The sequence below is a fragment of the Balaenoptera acutorostrata genome, chromosome 7 (genome assembly GCF_949987535.1).
Source record: "Balaenoptera acutorostrata chromosome 7, mBalAcu1.1, whole genome shotgun sequence".
In the NCBI taxonomy this organism is placed as follows: domain Eukaryota; kingdom Metazoa; phylum Chordata; class Mammalia; order Artiodactyla; family Balaenopteridae; genus Balaenoptera; species Balaenoptera acutorostrata.
The window spans coordinates 15,053,885-15,072,627 of record NC_080070.1 but is presented as its reverse complement, the minus strand read 5'-3'; the positions used below and the strand labels follow the sequence as shown (position 1 = coordinate 15,072,627).

The following is an 18,743-nucleotide window of genomic DNA, read 5'->3' as shown; positions in this document are numbered from 1 at the left end:
CACTCCATTTTTCTACAACGAAAATGATCATTAATTTAGAAGCACACGACGTCATGATGAAAAACACAAGCATTTTAGTAGCAAGGACTTGATCAGTTAAGAATTATTTTTCTTGTAAAACATTCTAAAGCCAAGTAAAATATCCATTCTTATAACATACCTATAATATGAGACTAAGGGATAGGTTACATATAGGCCTACAACACATTGGTTTGTCTTTTTAAAAAAGTAGACATTTATAAATAAAAAAAGAAAAGAGGGACAATTCACATAGGAAAAAGAGGTACACGAGAAAATACTGTTGCACGCAATAATTTTCACAAAGATTAACATGGATTAACACTTTTTATTACAGAAACCGTACAGTGAAGGAACACAACAGACCAGGGCTTCCATAGGGTAACTGAGCTGAGATGACCTGGTAGAGAAAGATTTGGGCGAGATGGCCCTGGGGAGGAGCCGCGTTCCTTGGACCAGTGACCGAGCCTCACCAGGCCTCCTCTTCCCTGCTCTCGTTCTGGGGAGTGAGGCTTTCTATCCAGAGTGTCCTGAATTTGTGGGCAGTTGAAAGGTAAACATTTCTACAGATCCGTTCTCTTTTCATCCTAATGGATACCATTTTTGGAAACGTGATATAGTATCAGAGGCTGCGGCTCAATACATGTGGTCAAAGCAAAACAGGATGGAAAATTCCGGTCATTCTGATGTGCTGCCCCCCTCACTCATCTATGCCCTTGTCGCTGGGGACCCAGAGAGAGCAGCGGCTCCCTTTGGGGCCACCTGCCTCCACTGTGGCCGGGGCCCGGCGCCCTGCCTCAGGCCACGTGCGAAGGTGCAGCCTGGGCCGCCCCGGGCTCCTCCCATCCACCAACCAACGCTGACTCCGTCTTCTAAAAGCTCCTCTCCCCCCCCTCATCCGTAAAGCTATACTTTTCCTATCAGAAATTTGGTTTGATATATATATACACAAACATATATATCAGCATCTATATCTATACAGTGATTCTACTAGACTGGAAACTCTGCTGCCCCAAAGTATGACTTCCTGGTCTACTTCATTTGGTTAAAAAAAATGCACAGAAAGAGGATGAGGAGATGCTCTGGGGGCCAGAAATGATTGTGCCCTGGGAAAGCCACAGAAGAAAGCTTTAAAGGAGCCGTAACACAACAGTGAAAGGGTGAAAAGTGACAGGGGGAGTGAGACGGTGGGGAGAAACCATGCGCCGCGGGGACGGCAAACAAGAATATCTGCGGGGGGGAGGAGGGGGAGTGGGGTGGGGGACACTTTAGGTTCCATCCAGAAGTCACAGAAAGCTACGAAGGATGGGCATGGTCAAGTCACTTTCCATCTCCCAAGTTCTTCCTGAGCCAAACTATTAAAATAATAATAATAATAATAATAACAATAATAATAACAATAACAATAATAGTAAATCCATTGCCCCTTCAACCAAGCAGGCGAGTATCTAACAGGGAGGCAAGACCACCACTCACAAGGCTAAGTGGGTCCTTCTTCCTGGCTCTTGAGAGCTTCCTGGGAGTCCTGGGTGCCTGGGCACGGGGCTGTGGTGACAGCAGGGCAGGGGCCAAGGTGACCATGGGGACAGTGGCCCAACACAGAAGGGGGAGGGGGTGCCAGGAGGTTCGCGTGGAGGCTGGCTGAAAGGCAACTAGCGAGCGAAGGCAGAGTCCTTTTTCAGATACAGCATATTTACTTAAAAAAAAAAAGCCAATTTCTATACCTTTATTTTTAAAAAATAAGATTAAGCCCCAAAGACAATGACATAAAATTCATTTGGTTAATTAAATCAAAGGGAAAAAACCCAACAGAGGAAAGCAGAGGATAATTAGGAGGCGCAAGATGAAAAATAGTTTACAATGACATTTCTAACCAAAAACGGTGATAAGAACGTACTATCAACAGAGTTCACAGCGAAAAAGCAAATGCATTAAAAACCACCACCAGTTAGTTCCCTGGTCCCAGGTGTTTTGCAGTTTTCAAGGTGTTATCTGCTAAAGGAATGCCCTTCAGATCACAGCAGGTCCTCTGCACTAAGGTTGTGGCACAAGAGAAAAGAAGAAATGAACCAAAACTCTTAGGGAAACTGGCTCCTGCATCATGATGATGGGCCCTCTCAATTATGACCTCTACTTGGATGGATCTCACTGCTCCTCCCCCCACCCCCATTGCCCCTCAGTCCTCAGTCCCCTCCTCCCACTCAGCAGCACTTACAATCTCTAGCAAAAAATCTAGACCCCACCTCCTAATGACCTAGGCTTCAAAACGAAGTTTGACAAAGAGTAAAAAGGAAACACAACCTTTTACACTTATTTTGTTTTAAAGGAGAAAAGGAATAAATGACAGCAGATAGATGGAAAACCCAACCAATAAATATGGGCACAGGGGTGTATGACTCTCCCCTGCAAAACGCCAATCAGAATATTGCTGGGGGCCCAGAAATAGCAGCTGTACCTTCGGGGCCACCTGAATCCCAGTGTCTTCTACTGCCCGGTGACTGGAAGTCAGTGGACCGATGAATAAATTAAACATTCAAATCAAGACAGAATCAACAAACCAGGTATCTGTTCTCTCGGCCTCTTCCAAGATGTCAAAGAGAAGGCCTTGACGACCAGTGTGGATACAACGTGGCACGAGATCTTCGCATCTGGCCCAGGCTGTGGACTCACCCCTTCCCTGCTCGACCTGGAAATCCTTTCACATTCTCTCGCGTTCCCATGGAAACCAGTAATATGGAAGGCTACACAACAGTACGGGTAGAACACACCTGCCTTGGGGTGCCTTGGGGGAACGTGGCTTCCAACTAAAGAGGTGAAATTGCTGGGGTTTGAAGATGTCAGTTATAAACAGAAATTTTCTTTAAAAAGTACCAGTTTACATGTAAACTATAAAACACTTTAACTATAAAACGTAGCCAGAAATATGCTTAAGTATCCACAGTCAATTATTTAGTTTACGCATTTTAAAATGTGACTCTCTTGATATCTTAGAAGCCTAACAGCATTTTACAGTAGCTAAAAACATATATACTTAACATGTGCATTTGAAAATCACATTTGATTACAAAACACAAGGAATAATCTCTTCCTTGGTTCCATTTCTGTTGTAAAGATTACCTATTTTCAGAGTTCACTTAAGCAACAATGACCAGGGTGTGCATTAATCGTTACTTTCAGCCCACACAGAGTTCATAGTCTTTTAAATCCCAAGATCAAGCTGGCTACATGATTTCAAAAAAGGCTAAAACCAGGATGAATGCCCACATTTGAGGTAATTATTGCCATCAGGTCACAGTTTGTGTAAGATAATGTATCTAAAACCTTCTTTAAAAAAATCTTTAGGTGTTCTGTCAGAATTCCAGAATACCTATTGAATGAAACCAACCAGGATCTCTAATTCTGATCAGCTGGGTTTGCTTCCAATGGAATTTAAGTTCTAGAAGATTCTAGAACTTGTGTAAACTACCTAAGAATTTAGGCAAACATGCCTGGAGCCAGTCAATAAAGTAGTTTTTAAAGTAAAAAAGAAACGAAAACCCCACCCCAAACAACTGAGGAGATGTTTCATAACAAATGGTGATAGTTTTCTAAAAAATTAAAAATCTAGTCCTAAAGCATTTCTAAATTCTCGCCACCTTTCAAGCAAAGTAAAAATCTTCTGTGTTACTATTAAGCTCATACCTCGGCAAGAGACTCTCCTTCCTTATCTCCTGAAAGTTGGCTAGTTTTTCTCAGTTTACACAACTGTTGCTTTCCATTTCTTTGAGAAGACTATCTCGAAAGAAAACTTTGTTCCTCTTTCTGAAAGTCATCTTGTCTTTCTCCTTCTTCTTTTTCTTCTTTTTTTTTTTTTTTTTTTAAGCACAAAGAAAACAGTTCCTGGACACCAGACCCACATACGGTATTTACAAATTTGGTGTGAATCCCGCATCTGGTTCTACCCAGAGCTGAAGAGTGGATCGATTACAGAGACCAGAGTTGTCATATTTATCAGTGCAGTAAAAAATAGCATTTTGAAAAAAATATATACCTTTAGTATTGCCTTTCTAGAATTAACTATAAGCAAGAAAAAAATTATTTTTTTTTCAAAGAAAAGAACACTTTTTTTTTCTTCACTCTTATAAGAGTTTGTTGTAGCAGCACTACTAAAGCTAATTGGTACACTGGAAAGGAACAGAAAATGAACTCTACTACGAATCAAGAAACTCCCCTAAGATTTTCTCTAAAAGTCAAACTAATTCTGTCCCTGCTGTTTGGATCCAATTCAGGACTCTCTCTACACACAGACCTTCTGCTGAGTTCCACGCATGGGGCAGGGGTGGCGTGGGGCGATGTTCCTTCGAGACCTTTCTTCGCTCACACACCCAGAAGACAGCCGAGGCTGGTGTCTGCGAGCTCGGTTCTGGAGCTGGGCAGGCCCAGGTTCAAGGCTAGGCTCCCCTACTAGCTGCGTGATCCTAGGCTGGTTACCAGCTCACCAAGCCAGCTACCTCATCTGTAAAGGGACTAGTACTGCCGATTTCATAGGGTCATTATGAAGACGGAAGGAAATGGGATAAACATGAGCGACTGTCAGAACAGTGTTTGGCACACAATCAATGGGAACATCATTAGATGGTTCATCAGAAACACGAGGCCACTTACTGATGCTAATTTAAGAAGTGAAACAAATTCATATTTTAGTAAAGGTCTGATTAACAGAAAATTTCACTAGAAACTTGGGGATTTGGGGCCACCGTGGTATTTTCTTTAACACATGCTGCTTTCTTAGAGGGTCAGCTGTCTCATCAACTCCTTCCTCTGTAAATGGGGGAGGGGGTGTCGTAGATGGCATGGATCTGAGGGCGCCACGAGCTCACACAGGGCTTGGCATGAGCCTGGCGCACTGAAAGCATTCAGCAAATGGTGGCTCTTATTCAGTGGAGGGATGTGACAAGTTTTACCAAGAAGAGACAGTCAAGGTAGCATTCTAATGCAAGGGCCTGTGATTAGGGGCTCTCGAAGGCTTGCAGGAGTCAAGCTGGGGCATCAGGAAGCTCCCTGCTGGTAGAGGTACCCTGAGCAAGCGTGCCCCACAGGAGGGTCGCTTCTCTGTAAATTCTCACTGGGTCTCAAGGGAAGAACTGGCTTGGAGCTGGCTCTCCTGGGCTTCTGGAAGCTGCAGGAAGGATGTGAGCAGCCTTTCCTAGGTTGGGTCGCTCTAGTGAGCAAGGGCGCCGAAAGCCTTCAAAAGGTTTCTACTGCGTTTAAATGTCATTTCACCGTCTCCACTTCTCCACTGAGTCCAGTCTGTGGCGATCAGAAGTGAGAGTCCTAAGGCAGCAAAGCAGAAAAGTACTGACACCCCGAGTCCGGCCCCAGCGTGCACCTGACCCCGATACGGCCGCACCTCCTGGCAGAAGGTCTGCTCTGGCCGATACCCGAGGTAACGTGAGGTTAGTTAAGCCCACAGATCCGTGCGGTGCCTCCAGGTTCCCAACAGCAGCAGCATTTAGGGTTACGAACCTCCACTCCTCTTACAAGATGAGCACAGTTGTAAAATAAATGCAAAAAAAAAAAAAAAAAATCCAAGTCAGGATAGAGAGGAAAGAGAAAGACAAATGGGATCGCATCTCTGACAAAGTCATTATTGCCGGGAGAGGAAGGAGAGGAACGCCACTCTGTCCATATCTGGGGTGTCTTTGAGAAGGGTTCTTTGGCTAAAGAAAGGAAGACTTTCACTTTCCTTTCCAATTTGGTTAGGACAGCTCGGGCCTGCTCAACTCTGAGGCTTCCCCATCTGAAATCCGCAAGACACACCAGAAGGAAAAGACAGAGGAGAAAAGGGAGGGAAGCATGCACGGCCCTGGCGCTGGCATATTTCTTGGCAGAATCGCTTGGGCTGGCGTTGAGCGGCACCCGGCAAGACCTGCGACCTGCGGAAGGAGCCCCCGCCTCTCTGCTGCGCCCTCCCTGCTGTTTGGGGGCACCTTGCTTTCCTCTCCTCTCTTTTTACTGTCCCAGCAGCTACTGAACAGGCCAGCGAGAGCCCCACATCCTACCCCGCCCCCAGCGCCAGAGAACCCGGGATGAAAGCTGGGGCGAGCCCATCGACGCACCGCGTTTCATCAACCACAGCCCATCAGCAATAGTTCCTTAAGCCTCCTCATCTCCTTCCTCCAGTTTCCAAGAAAGTCTGCTCCACTCACTCACACGCATTCACACAACCCAAATCCTCCACCGCAAGCTTGTTCAAAAATGAGTGTTTGCAACTCCAAAGATCTGGTCAAGGGAAATCCGCCTGTTAGCAGCTGGGCTGATCTCACCTTCCCTTCCTTCCATCCCACAATCTGGTGTTTGGGCGGGTTGACTCTTCCAGGGTGAAGAGGACAAGGCCAGCTGGCTCCCACAGCCCGCCAGCCACTCACCGCCAGTAAGGCCAGAATGCAAATACAGTCCAGGAGACAACCGCTGGTTTACCCCAACCCTTCTCTTCCCTCTGAACTCGATCAACCACATGTTCCACTTCACAGTATTAACTGGCACCAAGCCTCAGACTCTCCCACCCATCGGCCTGCTCACCCCTTTCCTTGGAAACAGCCAAAACATCATGAAAGAGGCACTAAGCGCAGAGATACGGGTGCAAATACCCAGAGGGGTCTGCAAGACCCCACCGAGCAGAAACAAATCGACCTGCGGTTCCTAAGGCTCCAGTTATGAGGCTCTCCTTGATGGTCCTTTTCAACCTTCCCTTTTAGCCTTTACCACGTTTCCTCAGTAAAGAGGGATGGAGCCAATTCCAGAGCAGATGATATTCTAAGTTATTTGTGATCTAAATAAGGACTAGGTCGGCATCCCTCTACTTGAGAGCTGGGTCTTAGGGACGGGCAGCCTTTTATTCATCCTATTTGCTGGGGCGGCTCGGAGTTGGAGGGCAGGATGGGAGTTGGGGCAGATGCCCCTGCGTGGGCAGGGGCTGGCCTCTCCCACTGGGGTCTTCTCCTGGGGCTTCGGAACCACAGCTGTGCTTGGCTGGAAGAGGAAGGCAGATAGCGACTCGGGGAGGGCGCTAATGTTTGCTGAGCGGCTCTGGGCTGGGCATGGCCTGGCGTCTCCCTTCATTAGCTTCAGTGAAGCCCGCCATTCCAGACCTTCCTTTACCCGCCCGGGGCCCGGTAGTTTCTGGGTTTGGTGGGCAGCGTGTGGGCACCTCAAGCTGATTAAAAAAACCCATGGCACACAGCACCGTGCCCTAAGGGGCACAGTCGGAGCCCCTGGACCTGGCTGCGAGGCCCCACTGTGCCCCTCCGTCGGCCAACAATTTCAGGGGGGCCGCAGCCTGCAATGTCCAAGGAGCTGCTGGACTTTTGTCAGTGTTCCTCTGGCCTCCTATTAACCCTCCACCTTTTTTTTTTGGCTCCATAGTTTGTCCCTACAATTGTGTGCTCAGAACATGTACCGGGGTTTGGGGGGCACTGAAGAAGTGGGCAGTGTGGTTAGTGAGAGGAAGGGAGGCTGACATTTCCCAGGGGAAGGTATCACCTGCCTAGCACCTTCCATCAGTGTGTTACCTCCAGTGGCTTCTAGGAGGGGACAGTTATCTCTGCACTGAAGGATGTAAGCCACACTCCTGGTGTGCTGATGGGAAAAGGGGGGACATTTGGGAAAGGGGCTGAGTCAGCTCTGGGCAGAGGGGATTTTTTTTTTTTTTTTTTTTTTTTTGCTTGACAGGTCAGTATCAGATGCGAGGCATGCCCAGGATCTATTTAGCAGGTTTCAGAAGCGCAGGGAACGTGGGAGAGGACCACGGCTAAGGGTTCAGCCCAGGAGATGCCTCCTCAGATCTCCTCTCAGGCCACTGAGAATCTAGAAAAATACAGTATTGATGGTGACCATGGACCATGTTGTCCAGAGCCCAATTTGACCTGTATAGAGATAAAGGCTTTGATTCTTCAAACTTTTGTTCTGTGGTGGATCTTTCTTGACAGCTTTTTTCCCAATTCCTGGATCTTTCCTTTCCTTTTTTTTTGTTTTTTGGTCTGACAAAACTAGACATCTGCATGTCCCTCCTGTTTACTCAGATACTCACAGATATAATAAAATAAATTTAAATATTAAAGAGAAAACACAAAGATACTTGGAATAAATGTGCATTTTAAAACCCCAACTAAAATATCAAAATGATGATTATGATAATAATTACAATGGTAATAACCAAAATAATTAGTACAATAATATTATCTTTATGAGCAGCATGAAACTTTCATTCCTGATCTGGAAGAAAAGGAAAGAAAATGTCAGGTGAAAGAGCAACTTCCAACTTAAGTAGACAAAATAATTTTCTTTAAAATGGAAGGCTATGTTGTCTTTTCCTGTAAAAGATCAGATCTAGAAAGGGCTGGAAGTGAACTGTACAAGGGGGTCCAGGATGCTACCCAATAAGGCAAAAATGCTGGCTCGTTTGCAGCCAAGACTTCTGTAACTGGGCGCAGGAAGATCGGACGGGGCACTGCCGCCCTCCGGATGCCAAGAGTCCAGAACAGAGATGGTTCCCCAGGCTGGCGCGGCTCTGGGAGCACTCTGGCTCACATGTCCTCCAAAGCCTTTCCTCCCCTCACTCTCTCAGGACGGGCCATGTTTCTGTTGTCTCAGAACGACGGCACTTCCCCATGTTCGGATAAAGACGTATTGATCGTGGCACCACGAGGACAGAATCTTGTCCTGCTGCAAACGGCTCCCCGGCAGGCCCGCTGGGTACCTGGGGCTCTGCCCGAGCCTGCCCTGCCTCGAGTGGGACATGGTGTCCTTCCTTCCTTCCGGCCTAAGGCCGGGACTAGGCTGGTTCCAACCTGGGGACCGGTTTCTTTGTAGGATAAGTAGAATTTATGCTTGGAGAGGGGAAATTTCCAGAGTTATTTCACATTTCACAGCTAAGAGCTAAGGTAAGGGCTTGGCTTCGTTACTGAATTAGGTCGGATATCACGATAAAAACACCTTTCACAGTAGATCGATCGTTAAGAAAGACCATAGAACGAGGAGAGAAAGTGAGGGAGGACGAGGACGGACTGCTGTCCGAAACTGGGAGCCATCTCTTCGCACCTTGGAAACTTGGCTTTGGGGTCAGTTAAGGACTCAGCATCAAGAATCAAACAATCAGGACCACCCTTTCAAGTCCCACTGATGACCAGATAGCGTTCCCCAACATTCACGTATTTTAAGAATAATTTGCTATGGATAGAGTGACCCCTCTGCCCTCACCCCCACCAGTGTTCAAAGCCTGAGAAAATTTCCAGGATGTATCAAAGGTGCAAAGAGGGCAAAGGGCAAATTTCCTTGGAAACTGAACTGCCCATGCGAGTGCTTTCCAAAGTGCAGTACAGGACCACATGGTTACCCTCATAAATGTCCCTCCAGCCTCTGCCCACCAGACTCCTCAAAAACCAAAAACGAAGGCGTGCCTTGGGGAGGCCTGGGTAACTCGAGGAACGATTCAGCAGCAAACGACGGCTGATGGTTGTCTACAGAGGGGAGGACCCGGCAAAACGGTGAGAGCAAAACACAGCTGGTGGAACCAGAGGAGAGGGGGCAGGGCTGCGAGAGTGAAGAGCGCGGCGAGTCTGAGAACACGGGGCTGGGCCGGGTACCAGGGCTCCTCTCCATCCCGCAGACAGCGACAGGAAGGCTGTGCCAGGGCTGGAGGCGGAAGGCGGCTACTCTCCTTTGATGCTTCTACATCGGGAAGGAGGCGGCTGCCCGGCAAGGCCAACATTCCTAAAACAGAGATGGGACCTCCGGTCCCAACGAATGGCAGAGCCACGCCCCCCCCAACCCTGGGGGCAGAACTGGGTGAGGGTACAGGGTGGGGAGTCTCTCGTGCTCTTTCTCCAAAGTAAAAGTCATCCAAAGCCATCACCATCGTCGGATTCACCCACCACCATCCATCTCGCACATCTCTTTCCAGATCCATGGGCTCTCCTAGCCCCTGCCAGCTGCCTGGCACCCCTCTGCTAGCAAACAGTCCAGGAAAGACAACAGGTATTAAAATAAAATAGAAATTAAACAAAGAGAAAAAAAAAAAAAAAAAAGAGGAAAGACCAGAGTAAAATGTTGCAACAGCACAGAAGAAGGGCTGAGATGATGTGACTCGCCTCAGCCGGCTTCTTGGAGTACCGTGGAAGTAAACCCTCAACCGCGTCCCCGGTCGCTAAGGCACTAGGAGGGAAGGATGTAAAACCAAGTCTGCGAGAGCCGGCGGCGGTGCCGGGGACAGGAGCGTGGCACCGCGGGCACCCGCGCGTGCACCTGGACCACGGCGCGGGTCACGTGCCTAGGTGAGATCGCTCTTCTTGTGCAATTACACTGAGGAATAGTCTCTTGGTATCGTTGGGGGTGAACACAAAGTAGCACAGACAGGTGCAGACTGCGACATCTACCAGGGTGTCGGCGACGCCGCGGGCCCTACGCTACGTGACGAGGGATGGACTCAAAGAGAAAAGAAATCTTCAGGAAAGAAAAAAAATCATTAATGACATTTGAGGAATATCATTGCTTAGGGATTTATCCAGAGTGCTCAGAAAGAGAAAACGCGCCCTCCTCTCCCAGGGGCCCTCCTTCAGCCTGGCTGCCGCCATCGCTCCCGGCAGGTGGGCCAGATCGGGGCTTCCCCAACCCCGGACCCGCCCCCCGATACCAGCCGCCTCCGGCCACGGCCTGACCTTTCTAGACGGTAGCTGACCCTTTAGAGTTCTGGAAAAATCCCTAATTCTTACGTTCAATCATTAAAAATCTATTGGATTTTTAATCCAATAGATTAAAAATCATATCAGGTGTCCCTGACAGCAAATTCTTAAACGCCATTTGCTGCCATATGAAAATAATCTTTGAAAAATTCATAAAGTTCTTCAAACACTGAGCGCCCCCCCCCCCCCCCCCCAATTTCTGGAATCTTCCGTGGCTCTCTTCTTCTTCTCCTTTCCAGTCTGGTGCAGAATGGGTTCGTGAGCTGTGGTTTTTTGTTACTGACGTTTTCTTTTTTTTTCTTTTTCTTTTTTAAAATAAAAAGCATAGATTTCCCCCCCCCTCCTTAAATCCCTTCCTTTTTAAAATGTTCTCTTCTCCGCTCTCAGTCCTCCTACTTCCTAGTTCAAGTTTCATTTGTGTCCCGTCCCTGCCCCCCTCCCCTGCCCCGTTTGCATTGTTTCTGTGCGGCACCTTCAGTATAAAAAGCCCAGCTCCCCCCTCGTCCCTCCTCCTCTCCCTCCTCCCCTCTGGCCATCCTCCCTCCCCTCCCCTCCCCTTCCAGTGTTTATATGTAAGGGTACTGGTTGACCTTGGCGGGGCTCAGTGGGTATCCAGTGTAGACGGTGGAGGCTGGAGAGGCGCTGATGTAGGTCTGGTGGGCGAACTGGGCTGGATACTGACTCGGGTGGATGGTGGGCGAGGGCAGGACCCGGGGGCCCATGCTCACGGGGACCTGGTGGACGATGCTGGCTGGGTAGGCAGTGTGCTGCACGGTGTGACGCGCCGAGCCTTGGGAGGCCACCAGGTGGGCCACGGTGCCAGTGGAGCCCAGGGCGGCGGGCGCCGTGTAGGTGTAGAGGTGGGGCTGGGCGGGGAGGTGAGCGGCGGCGGCCAGGTGCGGGTGCACGGTGCCGTGGCTGGGGCTGTTGTGTGGGAAGGAGTATGGCGCCTGGGCCATCGTGGGGGTGATGTAGGCCTGCTGCCGTCGGTGGCTCCCCGTGCGATCTGCGGCGATGTGCTGCTGAGCCTGGAGGGGGAGAAGCACCAGGAGAGGGCTGCGTCGTCAGGGCTGGACATGCGCGCGCATGCGCACGCACGGGAGAGGCCGGGGGCGGGGGGCGGGGGAGAGGAGGGAGAAGCGGGGAGTGGGGAGGAGAGCAAGGAGGGGAGGAGGGTTCGGGGGGAAGGCGGAGGGAGAGGAGCGGCAGGCGCAACAGAAGACGCCTCCCTCGCGTGCCCGCAAAGTATCAATTAGCCTGGGCTGAGAAGGAAGGCCGTGCCCAGCCATGCTCCGGGCTGGGTGACACTCAGAGCCAGCTGCAAAGGGAACGGGAGCCAGTAGGTCCCCCAAGGGCATCCTGCAGCTGTGGAGTGTCAAAAGGACCCCCTCTTTGAGTGCAGACTGCTTTCTCTCTCACCGTCCTGCTCCCTAAACTGCAGGCTCTCAGAAACTGCGCTGCCTGAAGTCACAGGTACACATGAAGCAGCCCTCTCTCACCTGGAGAACCTAAGTCATGACACAGACGCGGCCTCGGTTTACAGCCCAGGGGCACCACTTCCGATGAAGGGCTTCTCAACACAAACTCCCCCTTATCTTACCTCTGAGCTTCTAAGGAAACAGGGCCCGGAGTCCACTTTGCAACTCAGACCTGAGTGACCCTCTACACACAGGCTGAGCGCTGCCCGTGGAGACTCTGTCTTGTTTACATTCCCCCTGAATGTCACCCACCTTCTCCGAATCCTCCGGCTCTTTTCCTGGGTTTGAGGTCCCCGTGGGAGGCCTCCTTCACTGTGATGACTCACTAGGCCCAGCATGGTTGGACTACGGGGCCCAGGCGCAGCGTTTTACCCTTTGCTGGGCTGAAAGAGCAAGACGTGGCCCAGCCTATTTTTAAGCTCTGGCACCAAGTCACTAAGTGCTTCGGAACATCAGACGAGTCATTTTGCTTTGGGCCGGCTCTCTGTGAATCGGGGATCCGCCTTCCCCAAGGTGACCCACAGCAGGACGAGAACGCCAGAGGGCACTCGGGGCGCCTCCTGCCGCCACGGGAGGGGCTGAGGCTCCGGGAGGTGGGCAAGGGTCCACCCTGGCGCCCCTGGCGAGCGGCCGTCGGGCGGGCTTACCTGGCTGAGATTGAGAGGCCGCTGCTGCCGGTAGGCAGTGGTTCCAGATGAGCTCCCTGAAGAGTGACCGCTGGTGGAGGTCACGTTGCTGGAGGACTTGGACTTGTAGGAGGACGAGTGGTGACTGGTGGTGACTGTGTTGGGAGGAGGAAAAGGTCACAGGTCCGTCACGGGCCCTCAGCTGCCCGGAAGACCCTACTCCCTGGGGGACAACAGTGGTCTTCCAAGAACCCTTTCCCGAGACTGGGTGACCACCATTCAGCCGCATCGCCCCCAGACCCGGTGACGACGCCGACTCTGGGCTGGCACCCGGGCTGCGGCTTGTTCCACTGGTTGGGAGCAAACCCTGCTGGACTTTAGAATTACTATCTGGTGACACCGAAAAGCATAAGGAGAGTCTAAGAGACAGAAGGAGAGCTCTCTGCAGCTCCTCGTGTCCCAGCCGGGGTGCAGTGGGGGGCCATCTGCCGAGATGCAGAGACACGCTGACAGATGCAGCAGGGTACAGAAAACCGAGTCTCAAAAGAGGGACTACATGTCCCAGGGGGAAAAACCACCGGAATAAAATGAATAGGGCGAGGAGGTTTATATTAAAGAAACCATTCTAGTCAATTTCGGTGCTGAGTGGTCTGTGAACACCAGCTCCTGGCAGAGTGGGACTCGTGTCTCCAGGGGGCAAAGTCAGAGGACTGTACGCCCGGGTACAGGATGTGCGGAATCAAGTGCGACTCTTCGCCTGCCTCTCAGTGTCTCTCTTGACATCAGACGTTTCTGTGCTGAAGCTCTGTCTAGATCAAGAGGAAGTGATCCACAGTGACTGCCAAGAAGCCTTTGGCACAGGGAATCCAGACATCCGCCAAAACCTGTGCTGTCCTCCGCAGACTCCCCGACTCTAAAACCATACACGTTTGAGGGAGCTGCCCAGAGTGGGGAGTTCAAGAGGAGACCCTGGTAGCTAAGGGAGAACCGGCAGGACGTACACAGGACCTCAGAGGCAGGTCTATTTCTTGTGCTGTTCAGCAGAGAATTCAGAAGATTTACTGGGGCTGAGCATCGTTGGGAAACACAAAAGCCTAATATGATATCAATCAGGTACCCTGGGGTCGCGAGTGTAAAATGGGCAAATCTGGCAGTTCTTGGGGGTGAAGGATGGTAAGAATTAATGAAGCACACGTAATAAGGATCAGGCCCTTGACGTAACTGGGTTGGATCGATTCTATTACGAATCCCAGGGTGATGAGGTCAAAGTCAAAGAGGAGATGCCTGAGGCTGGGGCTGGCAAGAGAGAATGCTGGTAATTGTTGATGGAGAGAAAGCTGAAAAGTGAGGGCAAACCAGAAACCGGGGGACAGGAGACTGGGGAGCACAGTGAAGTCAAGGGGAGCCTTCTCCTCCCCGAGGCAACAGTGCCCCTCAAGTAAAGGGAGAGCTGGCTCACTGGGAAGGGGGCAGCGCGTCCTAATAGAGGCCCCAAATCCAACCGTGGGTTGGGGCCCAGCGGCCCTCCCATCCTACCCACTGAAGCGCACCCCTGTAGGGGGGTGGCCACAGGAATTCATATTCTTCACAAGCTTCCCAGGACAGCAGGAGCCAGCCAGGCCTTGGTGGACACAGCTGACCTGCATTGTGGAATCGGGGTCTTGTGCTCAGGCCAAGCTTGGTTAGACTCTCAAAGGCCCTCCAAAGCCTGGGGGGTGGAGGGAGGGGTTCGGGGGACCCATTGTAGGGTGAAGGGTGCGAAGCTGCAAATGCTGGCTATCAGGAGAACTCAGTCTCCGTCGATCAGCCATGGTGCCACTGTGCAGGCATCCAACTCTTTCCTGCCCTGCAGCAGATCACCAGCTGTGTCTGCTGCCTGGGCCCAGCTGTGGATGACACCTCTCTGCTCCGACGTCAACTCTCTGGGCATTCTGTGGTAATTGTATTTGAGGGAGAAACTCTGAGTGCAAGGGATCCATGGCGTGAGGCAGCAAGTGAAGAGATCAGAGGGCTTCAGACGAAATGGGTGTGACAGAGCCAGGCTACCGTCATCGCGGGGACAGGAAATGGGGTCAGAGCTTGTCAAGTTGCCAGAGCAGGGGACCCCAGAATCAGGGAGGGGGTCCTGAAAGGGACCAAGAGATTAAAATAGTAATTTCCTCCTGCAGAGAGGAATGAAGTGACCATGGAGTGCAGAAGGCAAGTGCTGAAGGTCAAGTTCCGGAGGCGTATTTCGGAGCTGGGAGGACAGTACAGAGCTCTCTGCTCGAGCCTTGCCTAGCTGCTCTCATAGATCTGCTGCCCGGGAACAGCCCTGGGTTCACAGATGGCCCCTGGTGGCCCTGTCTGTACAAGGCGGGTGGGAGAGTGCTTCATTCCTGGGTGAGCCCTGGAGGGCCAGCCGCATGGCTGTGGTGGAGTTGGTGTTAGCTGTGTTAACGATGGTTGATGTCTTTACTATCGAGCCCTGTTGCCTGGCCAAAGCGGATGCTCAAGGAACAGGTGTCTGCCCCAAGCTGGGACCAGCAAGTTCTGTTTCCTGGGACTGGGACACTGGGAGCCCGGGGGTCGCTGGGTCAGGGTGAAGCAGTGTCCAGAGAGCAGGCGTCGGGCCCCCAGTGGCTCAGATCAAGGAGTTCTGGTTCCCGTCCCGCCTGGGACTTAGTTGTTGAACTTCCTCTCGGCCCTGCACCCTTTCAATAAATTCCTTATTTGCCTTAAGGCAGTGCAGAGTTCACTCTGTTGCCTTCCAGAAGAACCTTAACTGACCCAAGAGACCCGAGGAGGCTACGTGAGAAATAGGGATCCTTCCTGAGCCGAGACCCACAGAGGGGATTAGCACTGAGAGAAAAGGGACCGTCACTTGCACAGCCTCCGTCCTGACCTGACGGGGCTCAGGGAACCCTGGCAGCCCAGCGGAGGTGGCTGAAACGGTTCTCACCTTGGCCGTAAATGGGCCAGCGGGGCCCCAGGAGGCTGAGGAAGGCTGCTTTGCTTTATTCCTCCAAGCCTAGGACGATTGAGCTAACAGAGGATATCAGCATTGAGAAAGACCATGTTCTGGGGGCAGACAGGCACCAGAATGAAGTTCCTTCCTGCCCCTTGCCTGTCACTAGAAAGACCGTGCAGCGTGTCCTCACAGGGGAACATAAATCTCTCTTTACATTGGGAAATTATACCATGGGCTTCCCCAGAGACAGTGGCACTAGGTGCCTTAGAACCAGCAGCCTTACTGAGAATAACCTTCCTTTTTTTTTTTTGGTTGAAAACATCCCTGAGAGATTCTCAGCCCTTCAGCTGTAGCAGTCCTTGTGGAAGTGCAGTGGGGTGAGTGCTCAAAACCGCCACGGGCGGCCCACAGCCCGACGGCTGATGGTGGAAACGGGCAACGGAGCGTGAAAGGCGTGACCTGTGGGCTCCACAGAGCTGCCTCCCCTCCTCTCACCGTCGTGGTTCCCCACAATGTGGGGCAAAGCTGGCCCTCAGTCCCCTGACCTGTCTTAACTAGGGGGTTGGACTGGTCTTAAAATTTCAGTAGCTCTCAATTTCGTCACCTTCCACATTGTGGCGCCGGCACCCAGGCCGACAAAGTTCCGAGCTGGAAGACATCTAGCCTGCGATGATCTGGCCACTGCCTTGCACATTCTCCACCGTATTTAAAAGGCCAAGGGAAATTCAGCACCAGCTACCTTTCCCCCCCCTTTATCAATTCCTAGAGGACCTGCGTAAGGTCTATCCGGAGCCGATTCTTATAGACCAGCGTCCTGAAGTGTAAAGGGACGGTTACTACCACAGAGTTCCTGAGATGTTCTGGAACGTGGGCATCCTCGACTTACAGCACGCATCGTCTCCTCCTGTAGGTCTACAGTCTCTCATCTGAAATCCCTGGTGTCACTTTTTTTTTTTCTTCGTGCCGCACTGCGTGGCTTGTGGGATTTGAGTTCCCCGACCAGAGGTCGAACCCGGGCCCTCGGCAGTGAGAGCGCAGAGTCCAAAGCACTGGACCGCCAGGGAATTCCCTGAAATCCCTGGGGTCGGACAATTTGAAATCAAGAATTTCCGATTTTAGAAGGTCATTTGGTATGTATTCAATATATTAGGTTACTCCCAGTGGAGCCCTGTGCAGTACCACGTAATTAAAAAAAAGTGATTATTTCTGCTACAGAATACTGGGACATTTCACCAAGTGGCACAAGTATGACTCTGACACAAACAGGAATATGACAAAGGGACTATAAATAGCCTCTGGTTAGTTCAGGTCAGGTTTCACCAACTGACTTTGCTGTAAACTTAAAATCTGGTTTTTGGAGCTTTTTGGATTTTACATTACAGATGAAAAGGAATATTTCCTTCTCTTCCTGTTCGGTAAAAGGGCTGGTCTTGAGGTTTTCAACAACATAGTCTTGAGACCTTCACTGTTAATTAAGCAGGAGAGCCCTTCACACCAAGCTGTGTGCACTTAAGGCTGCGATCTTTATAACTGGGGTACGTGCGGGGCGACCTGAGGACTTGAGGGTGCACGGCAAGCAGAGGTTTGAGGGGTCAATGCCCAGAGTCTCACCTTTCAGATGTATCTTTTACCTAAACAGATGCACCGGCCCTGGGACACACTGGTTCCCTTACTCGCCTTCACTCTCACATTCACCCTTCTCCCATATTACAAAAGAAAGGCTTCCTTCTCACTCTCCTGAATGTTAAAACGGTGCATTGCCTCCAGGTGTGAGAACCCTAAGGGGCGCCCAAATGGGATAATTCCAGAACAAACGGCTCCTGAGGGACAGTCCCGTGAGAGCAAAGACAAGCCACTCTCAGTAGGAAACACTGAGGGCTGACCAGGCTTGCTTTCGCTCAGGCGACCAACTCTTTGCAAACTCCCTACCCCATCCATCCATCCATTCATGAGATACAGTTTAGAAGTGAGGTGGCCATCACAGGGAGGACCTTTTCTGACAGATGTGAGGTCAGCTCTGGCCTCCTGGGCTGACAACAAGGAGTCTTCTTGAACAGGATCCTTGGGTGAGGATCTACTACCACCCGGGGCTTAGTAGCTCTCCCGTAACAAGATGGCGAGCAGCAGGGAACCAGAAAACCGGCCTCCGGAGAGATGCTGCTGGCCGCCCCGGCCCCAAATTACCTGGCCCCAGGCTATCACACTCCACCAGCGCCTCGCTGGCCTGGGTTTTCAGGGGCGGCACGATGATGGTCCGGGGGTTCCCGGTGCAGTGCGACTCCAGGCTCCCCTTGGTGTCGAAGGTGGTGGCGCCGTGCCCGGAGCGGTGCTGCACGGCATAGGGGCTGGTGATGCTGGAGGAGTCGGAGTAGGGAGAGTCGTGGACCGTGACACAGCTGATGACGTTTTTTCTCTGCTTGGACATAGGGCTGGAGACGGAAAGGGAGAAACCAGGACTGTGAGAGGCTGGGGAGGGAGACACCAAACTGACGGCGAAGAGCCTCTCTGTGCTCTGGGGCAGGGGCAGGCAGAGCCGGAGACGGGGTAGGAATGTGACTTCTGCTCTCCAGAACTCTAACGGGGAGGCACAAGTGTCACCAGTCTGACCAGTGGGGGTGGGGGAATATGTGAGGACGGGAGAAGGGGCTGGAGGGGGGCCCACAGAAGCTTCTGGAAATGGGGGCGAGAGAAACTTCCGGGCAGGCCTGGGCTGTCCCCTGTGCAGCCGGGCTCAGCTGACCTACCGGGGAGGTGCGTGCAGCAGAGCTGTGTGGCAGTGCCCTCTGAGCCACTGGAAGGGCACACGAAAGCAAACAGAGAACCCAGCCAGACCCAGGCCACCTAAGGCCCAGGTGTAGGAGAAACACACCGCCGGGAAGGGAACAACATAAGCTTGTGAGGCTCGGGACCTGGAAGACCCAGCCAATTTAGGCAGGAGGGAACAGGACATCCA

At 51.5% G+C, this 18,743-nt stretch overlaps 1 protein-coding gene across 7 annotated transcripts in view; it reads right to left on the bottom strand.

Annotated features, from left to right (window-relative positions):
* Window positions 1–10,926: 10,926 nt before the first annotated feature.
* Window positions 10,927–18,743, bottom strand: part of HIPK2 (homeodomain interacting protein kinase 2) — a 189,281-nt gene continuing 181,464 nt past the window's right edge. For 5 of the 7 annotated variants that reach the window (XM_057550600.1, XM_007177059.3, XM_007177057.3 and 2 more), the window contains 3 exons: window positions 17,975–18,219; window positions 12,862–12,995; window positions 10,928–11,764 (listed from right to left, as the gene is read on the bottom strand). In XM_057550600.1, the coding sequence (XP_057406583.1) occupies window positions 11,303–11,764; window positions 12,862–12,995; window positions 17,975–18,219 (841 nt within the window). In that variant the 3' untranslated portion in view covers window positions 10,928–11,302. Of the gene's footprint in view, window positions 11,765–12,861; window positions 12,996–17,974; window positions 18,220–18,743 lie in introns of all 7 variants that reach the window. The other 2 variants (XM_057550599.1, XM_057550601.1) reach the window with 1 other exon arrangement.